The 26699-nt window shown below is 39.5% G+C and overlaps 1 protein-coding gene across 14 annotated transcripts in view; it reads right to left on the bottom strand.

The window, feature by feature from the left end:
* si:ch211-285f17.1 (sickle tail protein) overlaps positions 1-26699 on the bottom strand; it is a 207596-nt gene that overhangs the window by 70041 nt on the left and 110856 nt on the right. For 13 of the 14 annotated variants that reach the window (XM_041814795.1, XM_041814797.1, XM_041814794.1 and 10 more), the window contains one exon: positions 3090-3376. In XM_041814795.1, the coding sequence (XP_041670729.1) occupies positions 3090-3376 (287 nt within the window). Of the gene's footprint in view, positions 1-3089; positions 3377-4865; positions 5000-26699 lie in introns of those variants that run through there. The other variant, XM_041814796.1, reaches the window with a different exon arrangement.

Below are 26699 nucleotides of genomic sequence, written 5' to 3'. Positions count from 1 at the left end.
TTATAGGATAGACTTCGCATTTAACCTGCGGCAAACAAAAAGGAAAAAACAGGAGGAAATTGTTTTGGACTCTGCAAGGGACAATAAAAATACCTGGAACTCCAAGGGTGGAAGCAAAAGCACTGGAATGTTCAACTTTGATTTAACCTAATTAATTAAATCCAATTTTTGTAAAATTGGCTCGTAAAATATCTGCAGAGAATTGGATGAGAAGAATGAACCACTGTTATGAATAAGCGTGAAATTACTGCAGCTATAGCCATCAGCCTGACATCTTGGAAATATTAAGCTGTGCTCTATTCATTAGAGGAGTAAAGTCCATACACAGACAACAAAATCACTTATTAATCACTTAATTAACCATGAGTTGAAAAAAGAAAGAAAGGGTGTTCCAAAAAATGATCTGCTTGAGCCTGAACTAATACTTTGTAAGCAACTTAGCTAAACTAACATGCTACTATAGCATGAACTCATGAGCTCAGACTTTACCCAACTATCAGTGACACTTCCCAGTGGTTTCTAAGTCATAACTCTGGAGCCTAACCCGGGACTTCCATTGGGTCCGTCTTTAGTCCTTCAGGACGGTGCTGTGGTTTGACTGCATGCCCCGCCATATGCTAATACCCACCAGCTGCTTTTGCAGTGCAGCGCCATCAAACTCCTCGACCCGCAGGCCGAGGAGTTCACACAGAAATTGCAGTATCATGCTCCGCTGTACAAGAAGCTACGCAGGTGCTATAAAAACATAAATGAGGCTATTACTTCAAACTTCAGGAGTTGGAGAAAGGCTGACATGCTTGGATTTGTCTTTTTTTGTTAACTCTGATCTCGGCTATGCACTGTTATGACGTTTTAATGATGTTGTAGTGGAAAGTCAAGGAACTGCAGCTTTTTGCACTTTCCTTTTGGCTTCAGATTTCAATAACAGATGATGGCTTTTGCATGAGCTTTATATTAAGCAGAAAGACACTGATGTTTTCATCTAACTTAAAGTTTTTCCTAAATGTCAGATGTCTACATCAGCATTGGCAGCTTATTATCTTGGCAAGATGTGATTTAACTTGTAATTTTATCTAAAAATTGAATTACAGTAAATTTAGCCTAACTACAGCTACACTTTATGGGCTTTTTAATTGACTTTTTAAACTGAAACTAAAAACGCACTTTATGGAGTTGAAGTTGAACACTTTTGCTATCTCTTTACACACAGTACAGGTGACATGCTAAAACATTAGCATAAATATCTGAACTTTTTGTTTAGATTTTCTATCAACCATTTGGTATTCAGACTAGTACATGAAGCTTATTTAGCATTGAGGATATAGAAGTTATCCTGATGAAAAGATTATGAGTTTGCAGGTCTACCTTAAATTCAGTACAGTCTGGTATGGTTTGACATGGTAAACCTTGATTTTGCTTGGGTTTCCACAGCAAATTTCCACCCAGCCTTGGTGTGTAGTGATGAGAACTGTGGCTGAATTTAGAGATTAGACTCATTTGGCTCAGCTCAGTAAAAAGGAACTCTTCATTTGGTGTCATTTTTTATACAATATCTATTATTAAACAGCAAAAATTGACAGAAAAGAGACTGCCTCACTCTTGTCGTTCCCATGAAAGAGTTGTCTCTTAGAACCATTTCGTTGGTGAGCTAAACCTCGCTACACTCATTATTTGTTGTTTTGAATTGTCATTTCAATCCAAGCAGTACCCCCCAAGGCAGATTTGCTTAGTATTTCATATATCCTTAACAAGCATATTTATGAAAAAAAGAGGCCGAAAAGCTGTTAAAGATTGGTCATCCACAACCAAATGATTACACAGGCACCCTCATATCAATATCTTTTTATTTATTGTTTATTTTTGTTTATTGATAATTCACTGAACTGGTGCATACTGGCAACTGGTGAGTTTATGTAGCAGCCAACAACAGTTACATTTCCTACATTGTCTGAGAGTTCATCGTGTTGACCAGAAGTTTATATTTATTTTTAGCAGACTGTCTTAGAGAGCTCAATCAGGTATGGTATCACAAAATACTTTGGGAGCCTTTCTGTGCAGCTAAAACAAATGCGACTGATTCAGACTGTATGGAAAAACTGCAGTAGGATGTAAAATATCACACATCCCTGCAGACTATTTGAACAGGCTGCTTTCCAACAGGCCACTAAGATTATAAATGATCAGTCTCATGTTTTACATCTAGAGTATGAACCGCTGCCCTCTGGGAAGAGGTTCGGGGTTCCCCACTGTACACTCATCAGGTTTAAAAATTCATTTATGCCTGTGTCTATAAAGCTCTTTAATAGTAGCACTTAAGGAAGGAATGGCAATGGACTGGACTGTGGTTTCTATAGCATGTTTGCACTGAGAATCTAATGATATTAATATCACAGATTTTTAGGGTTATTATCTATTGATATTCAGTGTTTTTCATGTATAATCTCTATGTTGTTGAGTGCTGTCTCTGGCAGCAGCATGGGTGAAGAGGCCTAGACAGATCTCTCACTCTGAGGGATAATAAAGTTGATCTTATCTTACTATGTGGATTGTGTTTAATCATTATATTAGTGTCATACAGGATATGATGATTCTTTGGTCAGTCAGCAGATAACAGTGTGTCTAGCCCCACCTTTCAGGCTTGATAGGTGTGTTTACTACCCAACAGAATGGCAAAAAAGGAGGATGGTATGGATCAGCTATTTTGGTACCTTTCCCAACTTTTGACAGTGAAAACACAAATAGTGAAGTGATTAATCAGACTGTTTGGTGGAAATGCAGCCGAAGAGTCTGCTCAGTGATTTAGAGGTACTCAAAACACTACTCGGGGCAAATCCCTGCGTTTTATCGTTAACTAAGAGTACTGAGAACACTTTGCTGAGGCGCAGAGGAAAATTATGTGATCATATAATACTGTGAAAAGCCCTACTGATGCTGTACTTTACATAAGCTATAATGGAATGCCTCCAATCAGAATACTTGCTAGGATCTAACTTTTGTATCATTTGCAATGAAAAATATCTAAAATAACAATAATACAAACCCAAACAAGCAGCAAGATTGCACACTCACTACTCTGTAAACCCACTGACCTGCTCTCGCAGTCTCTCCTGGTGGCCCATGATCGCCGAGGCATGATGCGGGTATTTCTGCTTCAGATGCTCCAGAAAGGCCTCCCTCTTCTTGTCCATGTCTGACGGCTGCATAGCCAGGATCTCTCGGGAGCCGCGGGCCCCTCCTAACGTGTGTCTTCGAGGGACTGTGCGGCTGCCTTTAGCGTCCCCTCTCGTAGGTGGCGTCCCATTTGGGGAGGCCTGTCTGCGGCCTACGTGCTCGGCGTCCTCCGGGGAGGTTACCTTCAGGTTGCTTTTTGTTTGTTCTGAGGGGACAGGGGGACAAAGAGACGAGGGGTCAACATGTGCAGGGCTGATTGTTTTGACATCAACAACAAGTGCGTGTGTATATGTTATTCTTCCATAGTTCATGCGGAGGGCATGTCAGGGTAGATTCAACCATCTGAGACCCTGATTCTTCACCAGCATGGAAAAATCAGTGTGAGGCAGCAAAGAGAAGAGAAAACCGACTGACTTCACATGTAAAAGCATGTTAATATTCTCTCCACAAGCACGCAGAAATAAACATTGTCTGATTTGCAGTCGCCTCGGTTCATCTCATATTTATACTGTTTTACATTTCAGCAATAAAGCCAGGATTTAATGTGACAGCCACAGCACCGGTGATGAAAACACTGAAGTGAAACAGCTGTTTGGCATCTTGTTTTTAAAGAAGAGCCAAAGAAACCCATTAATTCAAACACAGAAACTTGAAAACAATATCCACAGCATCTGTTTATACATCCAAAATGATTAATTTATTCAGAAACAATATGAGGAAGTATCTTTTTCTATTTTTGATGACTGTGTAAAACAGCTGTGCTCAGCCTTACACATTATAATCATGCATAAAATTCTTTTTTACACAAAAAATGATGTAAGGCCTGATTTTAGAGTAAATAAACACAGCCTCCTCCTGCTCATGAACATCTCTGCACTCTGTTAGCCTGTCTTAAATCAGTCAGGGCATCGCCACAAAATCCTACAAAATAGGAAGAGCAAGGAGAGGAAAAGAAGGGAAGTAAGGACAGAAGCAGAGGAAAAGAGGAGCTCGAGTGTGAAAACTGAGGGTAAAGAAGCAATAAAGCGAGCTGATCTGCTGCCTTGTTTTCAGACAGGCAGGCAGGTAGAGCTGTAATGCGCACCTTTCAGGGGGTAATGGCAGAAAATAAAGGGCCTCTTACAAAGTTCAGTTCCTCAATAGTTGAAGGAGGATATTTCAAGTGATTTTCCATTATTTGGTGGGTGGCTTAATATGGCTCTGCCTTTTTCTTTTTTCTTCGAGAGCTTGACAGCTCGCTGCAAGCTACAGATGAAAAAGGGATTCCGTGTTTTTCTCTCAAAGACATGCTGGGACTGAAGCGGCGGTATCTTCATATTTAACAAGTGCAACAACTTAGAAAGTGAAAGGCACACATGCTTATTCACTTCTCATTTGTTATGATTCCTTTTTTCGAATCCACTTTCCTTTTTTGTCAATTTGAGCAGATCTAATTCCAAAAACACAAAACTGCCTTCATCAGTAAAACACATTATTTTTTAGAAATGGCCGTGCGTCATGATCAGGCTCTGTCACCATCCCAAACCCCCACCCTGCTCAAGTTCAGCTCTGCGGTAGTCTCATGTACTTCCAATCCTATTTTTAACTCTAAACAGTTTCCCCACTGCTAACCAAATTACACTCAGCAGAACATAGACGCAAACCTCCAAAGGGTCTGAATACATTTGTGTGTGGCATGTCAAAAAGCTCATTACCTTCCCCCAGTGAGCAATCTTTGTCTTCATCTGCTATTTCTTCCTCCATTGCACTCAGGGACGCACACACAAACAGTGGCGGCGAAAGAGTGAGGCCGCAGCGAGTCGGCTTGCTTGCTTTGAGATTCCAGACGTAGCTCACATGGAAAAAGGGGGCTTGAGATAGGCCCTGCCCCGCTGCCCCAGGATAGACTGGTGGGGATTTAGAAAGTCAACTGCATTCCAGGACAACTAGCCCCCTCACCCTGGGGCTAAAAGCTCTGCTGCTACCTCTGAGGGGTCCGACACTGAATGTGAATGTGTTGGAAGGACAGAGAGGATATATGGAGTTGTAAAAAGAGCAACTCACCTCTTAAAACTGGACCCTAAGACTAACAGGTGTCAATCAAACTGTCTGGTGCTCACATACAGACTGCTCTCCATCAGGACTTTGTCTGCAATCTGTCTCTTGTTTAACTGTTCCCCCCACAGAGAGGCCCACCACATGCTCGCATGCATCCAAATGTGTCATAACCTACTTCTGAGCCACATTGAAACATGCTCTGAGCACACGGCAGGCACGCTAATATGTGATCGAGTTATCTGATCAACACAACACACTAAGACAAGCGTCATTCCTGCAGGCGGAGTGTTGTTTCCAATTAGGAGCCACACAGGAGACACCACAGCCTTCATGTTTGCTCCTTCTCTAGGGTGCGAGGAAAGCAACACTGTCCTATTTGCCTGACAGTCAGCAAACACACTCGCCAGCTTCATAGACAATGCAAACATGTCAGAATGTACACATCACCAGCAGATATACGTCTGTTTATGTAAAGGCAAAGAGGGGGGATGGGCTCGGATCTTGTTTTAGATCTTTTTCTTTGCAGCTGCTGATGTACGTGACCTGATCTAAATGTGCAAGGAAAAGGCACAAATTGACATCCCTTTACAGGAAAACGTGAGTGGATCAATGGCCTAGTTTGTGGGCCATGTAATTGAAAGTGGTGGTGTGTGCGCGCATGAACAAACACAATGCAGCAGCTGACAGATAATGTCTAACATATGGAGACAAGTCTGCTCCCACCCACTTTCTGTCTGCTTTCACCCGCTCACATGCTCATGCACTTAGACACTATGGCAGACAGTATGCTGGTCAAAAGACAGGGTCAGGGGTTTTAATATACTGTAGTAAGCTGTGGTATAAAAGTAGGCTTTAATGATTCTGTGTATTTACGTAGAAATGATACAAACATGCACAACAAAACTATGATATGACACACTACATAATTATTCAACACTGATGAAAACAACTCCAATACATTACATCAATACAAAATGATCTTAAAATGAATGACAATAGGATACAAAATGATATGATGCAGAAAGGTCTGATATGATACAATAAACAATGCCATAAGAGTCATAAACACCCAAATTTGTGCCAATACATGGCACATGTATTGCCTTTATTCTGTCAATATGTGGTGATATACGGGAATATTTACAATAACAGATTTTTAAGTGGACATCCTTGTAGCCCAGATGTTAGAGAACTGGACTAGTGTTTGCCAACAGTACCGATCGTATTTAATCACAGAGAACCAGATGAAATCAGAGAGCTGTCGTGGTCCTCCCTCAGGAAACTTACAACATCCAGCACTGAATTCCATGAATTCTGGAGAACATTTACACAACAATATGAGGTGGAAGATGTTTAAAAATGTGTAAGCATTGCTGAAAAATGAAGACTGGATAAGTACGTCTTTGTCAAAGTTCCCTCTAAAATTTAAGACCTCCAACTTTAAAGATTTTTTAAGGACTTTAATTTCAAATGTGCAATTTAAGACTATTTAGGACTTTTCATGGATCTACAGGCACCCTGTGATAAGAAACTATACGGTAGCCTACAATAAATTACGATACAGTCGGGTGCAGCACGGTCTGATGAATGATATGATAAATAATACAATAAGAAACAGTACAATAAGGAACTGTATGATTCATACGCTACGATACAGTAGTGTCCATGGTTTTTCTGTTGTTTTTTGTTTTGTTTTTAAGGACTGAAAGTAGTGTTCATATTACCAAAGAAAAATAAGAATTTTATTTTGTTTTGGGTTTTATTGCATTTTTACGCAGTTATTGTTGTAAGTATAACGTTTATATATAAATTGGACATTTTTAACAACCCTAGTAAAACATATGATATTGTAAGCTGTAATATATCATTACATCTCGATATGATATAAAACAACATAGTATGATATGATACTGCAATACAATATGGTGTAATAAAGTACATAATTAAAGGATACAATGTAATGCAATACAGTATTATACAATACAACAGAATACAATGCCCTACAATTAGGGATGACTATCAAAATCTGGTACCAACAACCTTCTGTACAGGATTACAAGGTTTCAGTGCCTCCTTTCGGTACCCCACTACCCCAGCCTAATCCCTGTCAACCTAAAAGAAAGGCACGACATTCATTATGTTAAGAAGTTACACCAGTTTCCTTTACTTTTGTGTTCTATTGGCATCATATTTCCTGATTTCTAAATCATTTACAATACTGAGATAGCCTTCACTCAGCTGCCAACTTTAAAAATGTAGTTTTTTTCTCTTAAAAGTATCAATTCAGGCTCCATTTAGGCGCCGCCACCTTTTAAAAATGATGACTATGCAAGGGTATTGGGAAAAAACAAACAATAACCAACCATACAATATGATAACATACCATAAAATATGATACAATGCAGCATGATAAAACACACAAAGATACACTGAGATATGATATGATACAAGCTGAAGGCAACAAGAAATAACTGAACCCTACTAAAAGGATAAGCGCTTGGAGAAAAAAATCCCTAAATCCAGTTAACTGGCCTCACAAGTCAACCCTGCAGACCGATGGGAGCAAAAAGCCATAAATTAACCAAGGTTGTCGAGTGATAACCCCTGTTTGCCTGTGTTTTGTTCAGTTAGTCCCACAACACAACCGAGACCAACACAAGACCAAGACTTCTGGGGGTTGAGACTGAGTCGAGACCGAATCAAGACCGAGACGGATACAAGCCAAGACTGAGACAAGTCCAAGACATTAAAAATCTATTTAAAAAACTATGATAAGGTTGAACAGTTAAAGAGCATTCTTTCTTTAATTTCAGTTTTCTTTTTATTTAATTTGACTGATAAAAACAAGGTGTCTGCAAATCTTTAATAGCACAACATGCAAAAATCTCAATCAACTAACTTCCTGTAAAAAATAAATCCTTGTATGTATTTAGAGCCACTGACAAGTCCAGAATTATTTCAAATATCTGAAAATGAGATGTTTATCTAGATTGGTCAGGTGAATGAGACCTAAAGTAAGTGTTCAGAGGTATTTCTGACTAGAAATAAGATGGACTGATGCCTGAGTTTTTGCTTCTCCTTATTATCACATTAATGAAGTCGAGGAATAGCAGATCATTGCTGGTCTGGACCGGTCTTGATGGAACATCCCGAGTCCGGCCAGTCTGAGACAGAATAAAAATGCTCTTGAGTCCAAAACAAGACCAAGACATTCAAAATGTGGTCTTTAGACCGGTCTCAAGACCAAGAACATTCTTGAGTACTACAACACTACTGATCAGTAACCTCCAGTGTCCCAGAGCTACCCTCTCCCTCCATGCTGTCCTTATGTCAACACTGGGACATTCATTACCTTACCTACTCTACCACATGGCCATCACTGCCCACACTGTACTGTCACCTTAAACCTCTGTACATGTAGCTCCAGGTAGAGACAATGCTCATACTACCTACTTGTGCAGCTGGTTTATAGTTGTCACCACAAAAAATACAACTATGCAGAGATAGGATGAGGTGCCCTGACTGGGGCTGACTGGGATGTTGGATTTATATGACGAACTATGATACCAAAGCCTCCTATTTCATACATTTTATGAGCACTCAGTCTCAGACAGTGCTGTGTACTTCAGCTGCCTCTTCAATTCAATCTGTAAATAAAAGCAACGATTAAAAGCACATGAGGACATGCTGAATTTTTCCCTTTAATTGGTGGGGTATGCAAACTTTACTTCAAACAGCCTCTTCCGTTCCTACATGAAAATTGTTTTCCCATGTATCCCAGGACTGTATGCAATATAAGCCCATGAGAACGGGCTGGAATGTGTTGCATATAGTTTAACAGCTACATGAACAGATGGTGAGAGAGACAGCTATAGCTTAGATAAAAGATGTTTCATCTGTTTGTGACAGATTTTTCTCTTTATAATAGCTCAAAGCAAGCAGACTCCATATATGAGAACTTCACTTGAAATGATGCTGAATTTATTTTCTTTTATGAACAAAAAATATGACAAAATGTAAATCAGTTTTAATTTAACAACACAAATGAGCCCACAGACACCAATTAAAATGTTTTACTGAGTTTAGAGTAGAATTTTTGTGCTCGGTCGTTTGGTAAACTTTACAACTGCCCTTTAATATTTGATAATGCTTCACTCAGTGAAAATGATATTTCACACAGGAGACAGAAAATTTAGCATGCTTTCATGGTTTCAGGCCCAAACATTTATATCAAATATTTAAAAACAAAGAGTTTGAAATGTGGTCTTTCAATTTAAACCCAAGTCAGATTCTTTCCACAGCAGCTACAGTCAGTGTCAAATTCCTCTGTCCTGACGGTGACACATACATCATCACAACCAGGTCAGGTTTAGCAACAACTCATAATCAAAGCAACTCCCCCAAAACCCTCAATTACATCCTGTGGTCTGCACAACCTGCCCTGCTGCAATTCTACTGTCAGCGTTCCAGGCCAAAAAAATGACCTCTTTTCTTGCAAAGTGTCACAAGGGATATGCAAGTGAATTGTGCCTCGCTCCAATAGCTCAAGAATGTCGCTCTCTCTTTCACAGCTGCCAGCGTTGTTGAGTAAATGATGGTCCTCTCGGCTCAAAGACATGAAACACTTGCCCATGAACACCCAGGGTCTTACAAGGAGCAGGGCCTCCCGCTGTGTGCAGTTACTCACTTATTTATGGAGGAATGTATCCCTGAGCGCACTCCCACTCGCCTCTACTATCACTGTCTCATAAGCATGCAGTTAGATACAAAGCTCTGTTGTGTGTAATAAAAGCAGGACTCACAGGAAGCCATGTATAATGTGAACATGCAACAGCACTGGTCCACTGCTGAGCCTGTGACAGTGTTTTTATTATGTAGAAGATATCAGAGTCTGGAAATCAGATGATCCCTTCAAGTGGAACTGAGCCAAGTGTGCAGATGTGGACTTCTTCTAATATGATTAGCATTTAGTACACTGCAAATGTGTTAATTTAGCAGATAAATCAGTTGGCTGAAATAGTAATATGACATTTACAAGATATAGCTAAAAAGATGGCATAGGCTAAACATTGACATATCTTCACAAATATTGGACAGCGATGAAATTTTGTCTTCCCAGACAGCCAATACTTTCACTATTCTCTGAATTATTCAGTAGCAACATCTTAAGATTGACTTTTGTGGTTTTGATTGAAGAGTTTTGCTGCGCTGGATTGTTTAAACATCTTGCACAACATTTACATTTCAGTACATTCCTGAGTACATTTATCAAACTATCCCACCACTTTTCTTGTAACTGCCAAGTTTGAAACTGACTTCAGATAGTTTCAGCTACAATTGTACAACATAGCTGTTTCACAAATCCACTCCTGGATATTTTTGTACAGTTTCAGACAAGCAAAACCTTTCAAATTTACTCCTTCGTAGATAAACCACCTCACAGTGGAAGGCGACAGGGCAAGGCGTAAGGAGAACAATGCAGAGGTAGCAGACGACCTGACACTGACCAATGATGACGGTTTTTAGCCTTTATAGCACTGCTACTTATAGTTGAACATGTTTACTATATCAACAAAAAATCAGCAGAGAACACACTCATTACAGGAAACATAATGAGGCTATTTCACAAACATTCCTCTTTTGTTTATTTTTTCCTATAGTTTCATGCTGGCTGGAGGATTACAACGTCAGATCATCCACTTCCACCAGCTTGTGATGAATTGTCCTGAGTATTTCCCGCTGTGCTCTCCCATCCTTGAATTTCACGCAGCAAATTTCACTAGTGATCTGGCAAGAAAAATTCCATTTAAAGTTGGAGTGAAAAATGAGTCTTATTTATTCATATATTTGAATTCATGTAACCAGGTGAGAACTCACTTGGATCAAGAACATATTTTACCCCTTTAAGACAAGTTTATATTGGTCTCAGGAGTCCCCAAAACATGCCAGTAAAGTTTGTTGCTGAAAAAACACTCTAGTATTGGATTTTTTTTTTTTCAAAAAAACCCCTCTGTTTCAGCCCTGCTCACAATGAGCTGTTTCTGTGCCTGTGGCTTTAAATGTTACTGAGCTGTCTGACTCTGCCCCTCTCAGGAAATGTGAAGTCTATTTTACAAAAAATGTGACCTTTAAGGCCAGCACATGCAGATGTTTGAAACATGGATTTAGCTGATGTCAATGTCAGAGATTTTTTTGCACTAAACAGCGGCAAGACCAGGAATCGATCCAGCGATCCCTCAATATCATGCATCCATGATAAATATAACTCTTTTGACAATACAAATGCAAAATATTAGTTTTCCTTACATTTCTTTATCGGTACAGAAAATGTCTTTTGATTTTGAGGTTGCATAGTTATCATTAAAACATGGCTTCATTTCTTAATTAGACAGTGATTACATCTTTAAAATGGCCTGTACAACCAATGACAATAATGGAAATATATTTCTTTATTGTATGGATTTAAACTGTCCAAATTTGTATTTTTTAATGTATTGCATGATATTGCTTCATCACTGATAACTAGAACCTGTAAGAAAAGCTAAGTTGCTTGTCTTCAAAAGAAAAGCTGACTTATTCAGCATTATAACGATGCTCTAAATATCTTTAGAAAAGCTGGTAGTAAAATTATCTCTTGTGACTTTCTTAGTCAATTTTTAAGACTCAAAACTCCAACTGTGGCTTGTAAAAACTTCTATTTTAGCTTGCAAAAACTAGAGCTTGTAAAAATAGATAAAAACTGTTCATTTTTCCCACTTCTCTTCATCTTGTCCCCGAATAACCTCTATTTTCCCACCAGTCAAACTTCCTGCCAGGCTGACCACCACCTGATTTCGTGCCCTTCACTTATCACGTTACTCTCTTCCTCCCACAGCCAGCACTGCACACTGATCCTTCCAGGCTACTGCAGAGGGCTAATGTGTGAGACACTGTGAATGTGACCTGCTTACAGCCAAAAGTAAAAGGCGCCGATTTTGACACCGACTTGTCACTGAGTGCTGATTTAACAGATTAGCTCCCTCATGCAGGTTACTGACATGAGTGCTCTAAAATGCCCTCACAATGCAGAAGAGCCGCATTTTTCCACACATAAGACAAACAATCATACGCTTACATTCACATGAAAGAAACATCACTTCCTATCTGGAGTTGTTACACTTCTTGCATGTTCAAGTTACAAAAACTCAAATTTCCAGGCATGTCAACACTTTTGAATTTTGCAGACAATGGCGAAACACAACCCTTATGAAAGAAAATCCTCAAAATGAGAAGAGAAAATAGAAGCTCTATCTTAAATAGGAGGGATTTCACTTCTAGTTTAGCCTGAAGGCAACTGACAAAGAAAATTGTCCACATATGAAATCCAGCGTTCAGAGACAGCATTGTGAATGAGCGACCTTTGCCCTGAAGACTTTTCTTCCAATAGGCTGTGAATCAGTGCCGCTTTGTTTGATTATTAGGGTTGATTATATGAGGTCATAGGGTCACAATTTTTCTTTCACAACCAGAGGCTGTTATGATCCAAAGATTATACACTTTTAGTTTTCTGGTCAATCTGAAATCCACACAGTTCTAATTTCTACACTTTTCTATGCTAGACTGTAGTCCCCTCTCAGACAAAAAAACCCACTCTTACATTTTCCTTGCATATAAACACCCACTGTGTTTAGCATGACTTGCTGATTCAAATCTATAATGCACTATTGTACTGTAAGAGAATAAACTCTCATTTCAAGGCACTGACAGCACCATACTGTAAATTAGACAAGTACAGTACAGTCAGCAGACACCATTGTTAGCCAGCCGTCTTGAAACATTCAGCTCTCCATTTATAAGGCAACAAAACAGTGCATGACTTGTTGGAAGTCAATCAATGAATGCATTATCTTTTATATAAAACACATTAAACAAAATGTATCTCATTAAGTCTGTATTCAGAGCTGTTTCTAGACTTCACACCATGCAAGCAATTGTAAACATCTGTGAGGAAAAACTTTCAACAGGTAGAAATCTTGAGCACAGGTGGACTTTTTGGTGGCCAGCTGTGTTCTTCTTTTATTTATTCCTTATTCTTATTTCTTCATTGTCTTACTATCACCCTTTTTTGGAATATTATGCTAAGCTTCAGAACGCCTATTACTTTTAGTTCAGTTATACTGAAGCAGATTTGACCTGTTTCAAATCTTGAAACCAGTGTGTTATAATCTGACAGTATGGATTAAACAAGCAAAATGTTTCAATGATTTCAAGCAAGCCCTCTTTGGCTGATGGCCAACTTGTCTGCTCTAAGCACGCTATTGGCTAAACTCGCTCATGATACCACATTTAAATTGCTCTAACCTGGATATTTTTGGCTGTTCCCTCCCTTCTGGCTGCTTTTTTGCAACCCTCCTCCACCCCAGCTCCTCCTTTATTCTTCTTCTTACTTAATGTCATTCTGTTGTCACTGATGCCTGCTCTGCTCTCGTCTTTTTGCTGCTTCTCTACCACCTCAGGTTTTCCTTGAAGGCACTGGAAGGCAGGAACATGTGCTATTTCTGCTTGATGCTTTCCATGTTGACTCGTGGAAGGACAGAGGGATCCTAGAACAACTTCACCACCAAAAATTACATAACAGCAATAAGTGCAAACTATTAACTGCTGATAAAGAGGATATTCATATGGGCAAATCATGCGTGTTTCATGACATAGGGGTCCTGACTGAACTATGTTTACTATCACTGGCATAGCTGTGTTTGTTGTGCTTCATTCTTGAGTCAGCTTGCTTCCTGATTGGCCACCATAGGAAAACCTGGCAAGATAATCTTAAGCACCTTTAAACAATCTGGCCTTTGCTGTCTTTGGTCAGAAAGACTTAGGCACAAAATCTGCCCAAATAATTTATAGTATGTATCCCACATTAGTCTTTTGGAGTGATGACCAATTTTCCAGACTTCATGTAAGGCCCCCAGGATGAATGAGGAGATGTTCTCTTTGAGCTCACTACTAATTTACTTTTAGCTTTTAGAATGGTAGCACTGAAAAATCTCTTTCAACAGGCAGAAACCTTAGGCACACTGGTGGAAAGCCATCTGCCACAACAGTTTATGTAACAACTCATTTCTTAGCTTTTCTTCCTCCTCACTATCTGTCTGTCTCTTTTTCCAATCTATTCTCACCTAATGAGGCATCTCCCAGCTGCCATGCCACTGTTAATGACCGTGGGACTCCACCCTGTTAGCCTAGACCACCACAACATCTGTCTCAGCTCAGACTCGCAGACAACCAGAGCTCTGCGGTACACACACTGATTGCAACGTTCTTTTCAATTAAGATGCAAGTGTGTATCAGCAGTAAGTACAGTACGGATGGATCAACAAGACTGTCCAGACTCTCCGCTCGGGTGAAAACCTTATAAACAGACAGTGCTGCCAACCTTACAGGCTGCAAGCCAAGAGATATGAGTTACAGACATGTGGTCTGCTGTGCGAGTGTGGGTGTCAGCGCTGGGAATAGAAGCAGAGTAGGGGTGAGCGGATGTGATATCAAAACAGCTATGAAGCAGCAGATCGTTTGAGAGCTTAACATTGCAAAATAACAGGTTAAATACTGCACGCAACTATCACACAGGAGACTCCAGGCACATTGGATCCTTACTGTAGCTGCACTCAATGAAGTGTGGCAAATTGATTTCACTACTGCTTTACCTCCGAGTGGAATTGCTGTTCTTGAGTGGGTTCGACTTGTAGATCTTTAACTGGAATGAAAAGTTAATACCCCTCCTGCTGAAAGGTCTAAGGCTTGATAAAGTTTAACAGAGTCCTTAGAATAAGCAGAACCTTAAGTAAGGCAGTCCTACTGCTCTTTTGGTGCTTAAAATTAGAGCTGAACAATCTTACATTTTAAGTTTTGCATCTTATGTGTTTTTTGAGTAACACAAGTAAATCATTCTATTTTATAAAAACATTCCATTAATGCATCAGATATCAGCTGTTCCTTCCTTTAGTTCAGGCCTATATGTTAGGATGAAATTAGATCATGCATGAATCAATATGAATTACATATTTTTATCTTTCTACTTCAACCACAGTAGTAAACTGACTGATCTGATAGTTTTTCTTTTAGTCTTGAGACTAAAATGTTCACTAGTTTTAGCCTCATATTAGTAATTTCTACTCTTTATATTCTTAGTCTTGTTTTAATTGACAAAAACTCAAAAACATTTCAGTCCAGTTTTTTCCACAGAAAGCACTTAAATTTTAGTCTTTACTTTACTTTGTGAATCTGGTGCACCAACATACTGCATTCTTTTTTGCTCTCAATGTATAGAAAATAAACATCAAATACAAAAAAATTAATAAATTGAAAAAAGGATAAAAAGTTAAGATTTAAAATGCTCAAGCTCTTGTCTGTATTATTTCTAGTAAATACAAGCCCGCGTGCATTGATGGTAGGTTGCATGATGTGCAAAGATTGCAAGGAAGCTGACTCAGCATGATCAGGGTATAAAATATGCCAGCATGTAGGCAGATTTACATGAGGGAGATAAGATCATTTAAGACAGTTGATTAGTGCACTTTGCATATGAGGTTAAGCATTTTACCACAGACAGCCTTCTTACAGCATTTAAATTACTGAGTCATACTGTACTCTATACACGCTGCCAAACATGGGACGCCTGGTTTCTACAGCTGAGAATTTTTTTTTGTTTTTTTGGGCAGTTTTTTGCCTTTATTTGATAAGACAGCCAAAGAGAAACAGGAAACACTGGGAGAGAGAAAAGGGAAGACATGCATCAAAACACACAACGGAAATTGATCCCGCGACCAGAATGCCGAGGACTGCGCCCCCTGCCCATGGGCGCCTGCCCCACCCACAGAGCAAAACAGGCACCCTCGTCTTTTCTTTCTCATGGAAATGTTGACTAACATTTTCAGTCGGCTGCTAAATGATCAAAATTTTCAATCACAGTTAAGCTCAGGATTTCTGTGTTTAATTGCTGTTAATCTCACCCCCTTTTAGTTTCACTTTTTTGCATTTTGAAACTGTTATTATGCCATTTTATATATTCCGACTGTCTTAAACTAAGAGTGAGAGAAACTGACTGTTTGAATACAGACTTGCTTTTATAGGTAGATTGAAGAGTCTTACATGAACTCAACCACAGAAAGGAGTTTGTTATGGATCTCAAATGAAAAAAAAGGACATCAAAAATGTAAATGTAGATAACACAGGGTGCAGATGACTTCTGACTTGTCCACTGAGCTTTCTGTGAGTTTTTAAAAGTGAAATGAGACATTAAAAAGCAGTGGTGGACCTGTATTACCTCTTTGTGGCTGCAGAGAGATGCTGACATGGCTAATTCAAGGGATGTGTTTCAGGGGATAATAAAGCATGTAAATAATTGTGATATGAAATAATGCACCAATTATGGATCTGAGTTTATCGTGATAAATGCAATTAATCTTAACGGCCCTAATTTTTAGTTAAAGTTTAAGTTGACAAAATTAACACTGTTCAAATGTTTGCATGGTATGTTGAGTTTGACATCTCTGCTGCAGAAAATAAATTACTATCAAACTGTGTTTTGACACATTTCAGGTGAAAGAATTGTTGCATCATCTGTGATTTGAAAAATGCAGCAGGCCATATCAGAATTTAATCTAAGTCACTTACCTAAAGTCATTAAAAGCGTATCTGCACATCAGTTATTACTATCTCACACTCTCTCTCTCTCTCATCCCTTCAAAAAAATACAACAAACAAGTGGAGTTTAGTGGAAAGAGGCTTGTTAGTGCTGAGACTCCCCTCCAAGACAGCCTGAGGACAACTCAAACAAACAGCTCTGTTTATTGGCTGTCTGCACTCATCAGCACAAACACCGTGTCTCTGTCTGCTCCCCCTCTCTGACACACATCAGCAGCCGATCAATCCCGAACACATCACCCCCTGTCGCCCTCTTTTTACTAAACAAGTTGTTGCTCCTTTTGAGGCGCACTGCATATCTATCGCACCAGGGGGTGCTGTTGAACATGCTCCAGGCGTGTTGTGCAATGATCAGAAGGTTAATAAAAGTGAGAGAGCATGAGTGTGAAAGAGAAAAGAAAAGAAAAGTTTGTGCACCTCTTTAATCTTGCACGAGGAAATAAGCAGGAGAATATTTCCCTTGTCATTTATTAACAGAGACACTAAGTGCTGCTTAATGAACCGCTGTGTTTGTTAGTGTGTCTCTGCGTGCAATTATGTGTGTGTACGCACACAAGAGCACATGTGTTTGCCAGTAAACCCCAGCAGTGTGTACACTTCATTAACCCACGGCAAGAGTAGGTGTAAGCTAGCACAGCCAGTAGCTCAGATGTCTGCTGGTCTCCTGTGACAACCGTGTCTCGGCCAGGAGAGAGGCCGGAGGTGTCCTAAGGGAGAGGGAGGGAGAGAGGGATGCTGAGAACAGCTGCAGATGGGTGGAGGACATCCAACCGGGAGCTACTGCTCTCCACTCTCCCTACACTGATGGTAAACTTTAACTTTGGAATCATTGCGGGTCAAATGCTGCAGCCTCCTGAAGAAATCAGGCTGAACCTCCTCCCTGGATAAAACACAGGAGTGGACAGGGCGTGAAAATAGTTAATTGCTGTGGATATAATTACACCACATCCCTTGTGTGAGGGATTCATAACTTTAACAGGCAACTGTAGCTACTAATCCTTTGGAAATGTTGAAACAGGTACTGATTCAATCTTTTTTGTACCTAATCCAGACTACTTTAAAACTTTTTGGAGCAGCTGCCAGGTTTTTGGGAGGGCCTTCTCATGTGGCGCCTCATTTATCCAGAAAGTAGACAAAACTTCTTCTTCAAAGTTCTGGTCATTGTTTACACTTTATCAGGAAATTTCAGAGGGGAATGTGGAGTTTAAGTTTGAAAATAAAAACTCTATAGACCTCATTTATGAATATCATCCTAAAATTTTCCTAAATTTGTTCTGAAGAAAGAGAACCTACATCAGAGTTATTGAACATTCTTAAACTGCACCTGTGTTCTTAAGATGATAATGCTAGTGCTTATAAGCTGGGCATACATGCCCATTGCTCCTGAAAAGTGGGAAATGCCCCTTTTATGCCAATATAAGGGAATGAGACTGCAGTATGCAAACACAGAAGGCACAAAGAAATGAGAGAAGAAGTAGCAAGATATCATCCATCCATCCATTATCTGCACTGCTTATCCCATTCAAAGTCGCAAAGGGCCAGAGCCTATCCCAGCTGTCACTGAGCTAAAGGTGGGGTACACCCCGGACCGGTTGCCGGTCAGTCATACTTACACTCACACCTATAGGCAATTTAGAGTTACCAATCCACCAAAAAGCATGTTAATTTTTACAACTGTGGGAGGAAGCTAAGGTACCTGGAGAGAACCCACGCATGTGGGAAGATGGGATTCGAACCTCTGTGCAGCCCCAGCAAGATATCAGTATAGTCCAAACTGAAATAAACTGTAGAAACATTCACAATACTTTTAAATACATGAACAGTTTTGAACGGATGTAGTCCTACTTTAAATGGCACCAAAAGATAAAGATTAAATTATATTTTGTGACCAATGGATATTAAATTAATGCGACAGACACTTTACAATGAAGGAACATCATCTAAACACACTTACACCTGCTGATGCATACATACCTGTGCATGAAGATAGCTTTTTGTTTGCTTGTTTAAACAAAAGTTGAATGATAAAACCCTTGAGCATGTGTTAAATCTCCGTATATTCATAATTCAAAAATTTGAAAATGTTTAAATGAATATCTGACCATTATATGTCATGTATTTTTGCATATTATCTTATCATAAAAGTGATAAAAATGTAGTAAAATAGAATCAAAAATTATCTTATTCTGTGACCTAATCTAGCACATCTGAGTGCAAAATTAAACATTTCAACATGAACATACAGAAATAAGTAAAGGCAAAATTTTCAGGGAGCTTGACTTGAATAGTTGGCGCTGCTATTTTTAAGTGGTGGCAATTGATAAATATCTAATGGGACAATTTTCCACCTACTCAACATTTTCAGCCATGGGAATGTTATGTCAACTAAGTAGCAATATAAAGTATTTAGTTGGGCCCCTTAACCCCAAAAGCAGTGAAACCTGTTACTTAACTACTTCATGTTGTGCCAACATTTTTGTTTTTACAGTGTAGGGTCAACAAGAGAAACGGCTGGGAACCACTGGTCTAAAGAGTGGCTAATAAAAGATTACTCAGACTATGAAACCACAGTTTTCCAACAGCAAAAATGTTCTTTCTGGCCATCGGATAACACAATTGCAGTCAGTTTATAGAAACAACAAAATACCACAATGAGACCTTTAACCAGAGAGTGGGAAAGCAGTCGCTATATTTTATTTACCCTCACTGGTAAAACTGCAAAAAGAAAAGACAAGAACATCCAGTACATTTCAGCAGCACCACAAACTCCAGCCTCCAGGCTACGAAGTTGCATCAACCTGTCTCTACAACTAAGATCTCAACATTCACTTTTGTGCAGGATTGTCCATGCAGAACTTTTCTGTTCTGGCTACAAGGAGGAGAATGATACTTTAGCTGATACATAGAAAGGACACTGTTTAACTCTAACCCTGCTATGATCATTTCACCGGTTATCAGCTCTGCTGTTTTGTTGCAGACTGTCCATCTGTGGGATGTTGCCCGAGTATTACAACAGCAGCAGCAGAAAAAAAGGGGAAATCTCAGCCCTCTTCCAAACTGTTGATAAGACATTTTCTTATCTGTTTTCTGCGTCAACAAAATCAGAAAAAGAGCACACAGCAGAAATGCACAAGGGAAATCAATAGAAAAACAGCATATACTGAACGTACAGTCTATATGGGTTAATTCACACAAATCAGCGGAAGAGCACCTTCTTATCTGGTGATACAAAAGATGGCTTAGAGAGATGAACCACAGACATAGCAGCAAAATTAAAGGAACTTTTGTGCTGCAGTGGGTTAACTATGCATTCAGCCTGCACATGGCTTCCATTTAAATGTCTTTGAATATGCGTGCTCTCTCACAAGTTTATTAAAAAGTGACTGCGCTGCAATTGACTCTCTTCATAATGATAAGCAGCTTATGGCCCGGGACTTTCTGCCAACCAGTCAATCATGAGTTTCTTGCTCACCCCTCTGCACTGTACATATCTCTTCCTCTCTCCTCTTCCTCTCCATGCAAGCCCATCCTAACCAGCTGTAACTTAAAGCTTATTAATATCCAACAGCTCAGGCATGCAGATGAAATGCATGGTACTAAATGAAATATTGCCTAATCAGCATTTCTCACACAGTTAATTCACTAAAAAAGGATGTATTATTTTAAAAAGTAGCAGTGAAATGCTTCAAACTTCATGTCCGCGTCAGAGCACCAGAGAAGAAGAGCTCCTCCACTCAGCTTTGGAGAGGTGATAAGAGATGCAGGTGGTGGAGGGATGTGAAATGGGCCCCTTTGAGTGGGGGGTGCCGAACACTAGTTCCTCTGTCCTGGTTTTAATCTGCGTAACATGTGTGTGTAAGCACTGACCGTGTGCCTATAGATGTGTGTGTTTGTGTGGGTCAGTGTGTCCGAGCTTTAAGGCTCTGAGCCTGAGAAGGAGCTGGAAGGTTTGAACAGCTTGGTCAGACCTATTCAGAACGAGGAATCAGAGAGCTTTAATGCAAAAATGTGCATTAAGTTTAACTCTACAGGCTAAGTGCTCTCTCTCTCTCCTTATGACTTGATGTAAAACTGAGAACTTTGACAGTTTATGCACAATAAGAGGTTGGCGTTAACATTGTCAAGAGGACATGTGAATCACAAGAACTCAGGTGATCGACTGAAAGGGGAGAAGAAACAACACTAGCTTTATTATATAGCGGTTTCAGTGACGGAAATGTTGCAGCTTTCCCATGAGAGAGGAAGGAGAAAAGTAAGGGCCTGCAAAGTTTAATAGTTTCACCACAGTGGGGTCGTAATGGGCAGCCAGGCAAGGATCAGGTCACAGGGTGTATGGATGGCAGAAGAGTTTGTGGTGGGTGCAAATTTAACTGCACAATAGAGCCAGTGATTGATTTTACTCTGTGTATGAAACAGCGACCTGGCATCATATTGTCCCTGGTGCTCTTGGCCTCTGTGCTGTAATTTAATAGACTGTATTATAAAGATTTAAGAGGGGAGGCAACAAGCACTGGCCTCTTATTACAGAGACATCTTAAGTCACAACTTTAAGGCTGTTTGAATCAATATTTCAATGTTAACAATGGATCAAAGAGACAACGTGTACGTTAATGGGGTTACCTGCTAGGGGTGCTTTAAATTGCCATCCCTAATAGGCTGTAATCTGTGATTTATTTAAATACAATGAAATTAATTTTTAATGTCATAATTTTTAAAAATTAAGGGGAACTGTTTCTATGGCGAGAAAAGGGTCTGTTGACATATGGTGTAAACCAAACTACAAACTTATTATCTGACGGCACTTTAGAGGAGGACAGTTTGGGGATTTCTCCAAGATATATCATTGTGAAAATATTGAGCTTTAGAGGGGAAACCTTCTTTGAACAATCAGACAATTTCCTTCTGGAGTTGGTGGAGGCCAAAACAGAGGTAGGAGAAGATGAAAAAAATAGGAAGCATTTAGAGACATGACTTTAAAAGAATGCTACATTTGTCTCTGATTTAAGCCACGCATACACTGCGCAATATCATGCCGACTCTATGTCAGTCGTGCTGGAACGTCCGCTCATACTGTGCGACTGAATCGCTGACCAACCACCATCACACATTATTTATGTGCTCACACTATACGGTCCGACAGTGGCGCACAACCTGAGTGCTCACAATGTACGAGTGATGGACTATGACAAAAATCTGAGGAGTTTCTTTTGAAAATTGTCTCACATACTGAGGCTTAAGTCGTATAAGAAAACGGTGCCAACTGTTGCCATGAGAGCTCTAAAATGACCAGAATAAGAATAAGATGAAGTTGTGGTCATCTTGGAAGCCTGAGGAGAACATACATCCACACATTTTATTTTACTGTCTTCCTTTGATAATAAGTCAACATGTTCCTTCTTGTCTAAAAACCCTATTCCTGTGATACTGAGCTTATTTCAGTCTTTTTATAGCGTATACTAATGCAAAATTGCCGACACTGTACTCCATATCCTTTTACTGCATGTTGTCAGCCTCTTATTATTTGTGTTTGCAGGCAAAGTTGGAACAATGCCTGTAATTTGGTGATGGTTTTACATGAATGATTAGGCCAAAGATAGAGCAGACTAAACTATGCAATGCAGGGCCATTTCTAGCTTTGTGGGGGCCCCTAGTTTGCCAAACTACGATGGAGAAATTCCTAATCCAGTAGATGATCCACGAACTTGCTAATGATGCATGCAGGCATGATATGCATGATAAGCTCTCATATTAAAATGAAACATCTTAAGTTGAGCCACTTAAGCAAAATAACGAGGAAATCAAAAATCCACTGTCAATACATTAAACACATATGGAGTGTTTTAAAAATCGTTTACTTCAAAAGCAAGAACACAACTGATGTCACTCACTAACTAGCATTCATCTGAGGCTAGCTGAGGACAAATAAACTATTTTTGTGACCAAAATGAAAAAATGAGAAAACAGCCATTGTTTATTTTCAAACAAGAAATGGATCTGAAAATACACTGACCCTGTGAAGTTCAACAATTTTGACTTAATTTTACCTCAAACACACTTACAACATTTTATTATTGTAGCTTATTTAATTCTGATATCCTACTTTTATTTTAAAGCATATACAGTAAGGGATAAAGACTGGTAATCCTAATTCTCCTCAGATGAGGCTGAACATTCAGCTTTGGGGCCCCCTATAGGCTTGTGGGGCCCTATGCATTTGCATAATCCGCGTATAGCAAGGAATGGCCCTGATTCAATGCTACACTGTCAAGAGGCAAGGCAAGGAACATCTGATGGAAATTTAAAAAACATTCTAAATAATTTCAATAACTTTAATGGTTCTATAAATTATTTATACTTTACTGTGCAGGACTTGTGAGGTTGAAGTACAGTGTAGATGTGGCGAGGGAACCGAGGAGGAGGATTGACACAACCTTAGTCGTGCTCTGGATGTCCTTGCACATTAGCAGAGGCATTGGAAAAAAATGTGTTGAAAAATGATATAGATGTGGTGGATGTAATGAGTAAGCACGGCTAGCAGGGTAGTAGGTTATCATGAGCCTCTGATCATGCTGTGGAACCCCCAAGGGCCCGAAAACTGCTGGTGTGAAAAGGCCCAGACAAAAGAGATGGCATCGAGCTTGACTTTGGCTGCCAAGAAAGGTTAGGTCCAGTCTTCTTTAAGCACACACATGATCATGTGCAATTTATCAGCACACATGCACTTTAGCACTGCAGCACTTTACCGTCTGCCTTACGCACTTTAACTGCAATGGTCACTTAATGCCTGGTTGTCTTAAGCTAAGGTCATGCAGCGACCTACTGTATTGTTATATTTGAGTGTTTGTATTTTATTGTACTGTCCATGTTGTCTGGTCTCTTGGTGTTTTCTGATTTTTATGTAGATTTTTAATGTACTCTTTGTTGTATATACAATCAACCTGCCGGGGACTACAGATGGAAATTAGCCTATGGCTACAATCTGGCACATTTACTTGTCCATGTTTATTAATGAAAAGCAAAAAAAGGAGCACCCTCCAAGCACAAAACTTTTTTAAAAGGTGCCAGACAAAAAGACTTACTGAAGTTAGAAAAGTGTCCGCACTCAAAATGTCCTTTTTAGGAGTCTATTCGAGGCAGCAAGGTACAACGGACGCGTTTCGACTTAGTCTTCCACTTAGTCTAAGTTGAAACACGTCCGTTGTACCTTGCTGCCTCGAATAAACTCCTAAAAAGGACATTTTGAGTGCGGACACTTTTCTAACTTCATGTTTATTAATGTGCATTCTTCCTTGTAATAAATAAATAAACACATGAAGTTAGCATCACTAGCCTTTTTCTGGAGAACTCAAGGAATTAAATCCTTGTTATGGGAAGAACAATGTTGTTATAATATGATAAATTAGTTGAGATCTTGAGAAAAACACCAAAATGTATTTGTTATCACAGAAAAACTGAGTAAAATAAAACATACTGCTAAGGTCTTCCATAGTTTTGCAGTTGAAAAATAACAGCAGGTTCAGTCTGTGTAACTTGTAATTAATGTCTACCTGACTACTCATGCTTGCATTTCCCAAATAACAGCTGATGTTTTTTGCGAAGCTTTGAAGTCAAAAGTACAATTTTCTTTCCTTATGCACATGTGCTGAGTGCTGGAAAAGGCAAATGTTCTTGTCTATTAATGCAAGTATCAAAGCAAAGAGTCCTGCTTGTGTGACCTTTCTAGCCTGCCGTGGGCTTTAAGCCTTGCACGATAAAGAGGAAACTATGGTAAAAAGCAGTTCCTTTGTTTGCTATTACTTAAGCTAAGTCCCTTATATTTACATAGCAAGGCTTACTCTTTGCTGTGTGGCAGAGTCAGGAACAGGTCTGAATCATATTTGTTTTAGCACAAGTCTAAAAATAGCCTCAGGAGAAAAAAAGCACAGAAGACACAAAGGCTCCATGACTTGAGAGGAGGGAAAGACATTTTTTTGTGGTCCTTCTATTACAGCCTCAGGAGCTGGCTGGCCAGACTGTACCGGCCAGGAGTTGTCTGATTGGTTATTAATGACATCATCCCAAGGGCCAGCCTCCCCTCCCAGTCCGACAGTGTCATCAGTGCCGAAGCATCTCAGTGATGTAATGCAGGGTGGGCCGTGACAGACACTCAAGTAGCACCCCCCTTTTTTCTCTTTCCTATCCCTTCCTCTTCTCTGTTTCCTCCTCTGCTTCTTCATCTCTTCATCAAGCCCTTTTCTCTGCTCATCAACAGCATCCTGATAAAATCCTTTCACACCTTTATTCCAGCTAAGCCCAAAGCTATTAGGAGCCTTTGCATGAATCCTAGAAAGACAGAAGAAGAGCATTTACATTACCTAATCCTGTCTGTGCCCTGCAGCTGTAATTAAAATAAAAATCAGAGATCAGGCCTGTTTCTTCACACAAATTGTGAAGGTGTGCTTTACGTCATTCAGTAGCAGGTTTAAATCACTATTTAATACAACTGTATGTAAAACTAATCAAGTGTGATGACATGGCTAACCCAAAGAGTGGCACAGGAAACACGAGAACACAAATTCTTAGCCCTGCATCCAAGTGTTACATCAGTGTGTTCCCATCTGATTTATTTCAACCATTTCATCTTTCTGGCTCTGCTTTTACATCTGTTTTTTAATCACAATTTGTGACAGAGAGATTGTGTATGTACGTTTGTGTATGTGTGAGTCTGTGAGTGTACATACATGTCCTGGGCAAACATCCAGAGCTCAAGCGGATTAGCGTGGGGGACTCTACCCTGATCAAAGCAGAGCAGAATCCAGCTTACTGCAACATACTGTGTGACACATTACCCCCAATGGAAATGATACTGTAAAAATGTGAACATGCTGGGAACACAGACCAAACACTGCAGTGCAGTAAGGGCCCAAAAAGAGAACAGTTGAAGAAATCTCACAGTCCTTTATGTCCTTTAGAAAATCTGAGAACTGACACTCAAAGTAAGAGCAGTCATTGAGTGTGGAGTGTGCAGCTGCTTCATAGAAAATCTTCTTTTAGAAGAGCAAAGAGAATCTTTTGGCCGTTTTTGGAAGACTACCAAGCACAGATTTCCCCCTTGGTGATACAAATGCAAGTTTTGTAGCGCACTTTACAACAATACAAAAACAAATTGGAGCCCAACACAGAAGAGTGAAATAAAATTCAGAAATACTCAGGGTCTAAAAAGTCTAAACAATCTTCTCTCTACTCTTTCTCTACTTTAAAAACATGTTTGAGCAAAGCAACATTTTGAGTTTTCAGCATCTGTTTTGTAATCTCTTTCCTCTTATTGATGTTGCCTATTTTTTGTAGATCTTGTGCAATATGGGTCATGTGTAACTTATCTTATTGATGGCTGTCATTGCTAGATGTTTTACTGTTTACACGTGGATTATTTGTTTCCCATGTTACATATATTGATCTACTGTAAAGGCACTATGGTATATCTTACAGTATGGTATGGTATTGTATCAAGGGGACAATAACTTTTTTCATGTGAATTCTTTTTAAATGTATTGACACTACTCTTGAGGTAGCCAAATGTTTGCAGAACTAAGAGTCCATTACAAATTTCTCTACATTATAATGAAATATTGTATCGTATCATATCAAACTGTATCCTTCATCTCAACATACTGTACTATGTTGATTGATCATCCACGCTGCATCACGTTACTCTTATTGTATTGCATCCTAGAGTATCACATCAGGGGGCAATATGTTAGTTTGCTTATGGATTTTTTTGGTTAAAAAAAAAAAAAAGATGTTTCTGAGGTTGGCCACACACTGGA

Source organism: Cheilinus undulatus, linkage group 19 (genome assembly GCF_018320785.1).
Source record: "Cheilinus undulatus linkage group 19, ASM1832078v1, whole genome shotgun sequence".
Lineage (NCBI taxonomy): Eukaryota > Metazoa > Chordata > Actinopteri > Labriformes > Labridae > Cheilinus > Cheilinus undulatus.
The sequence above is the reverse complement of the archived record's forward strand: the minus strand, read 5'-3'. Positions and strand labels throughout refer to the sequence as shown.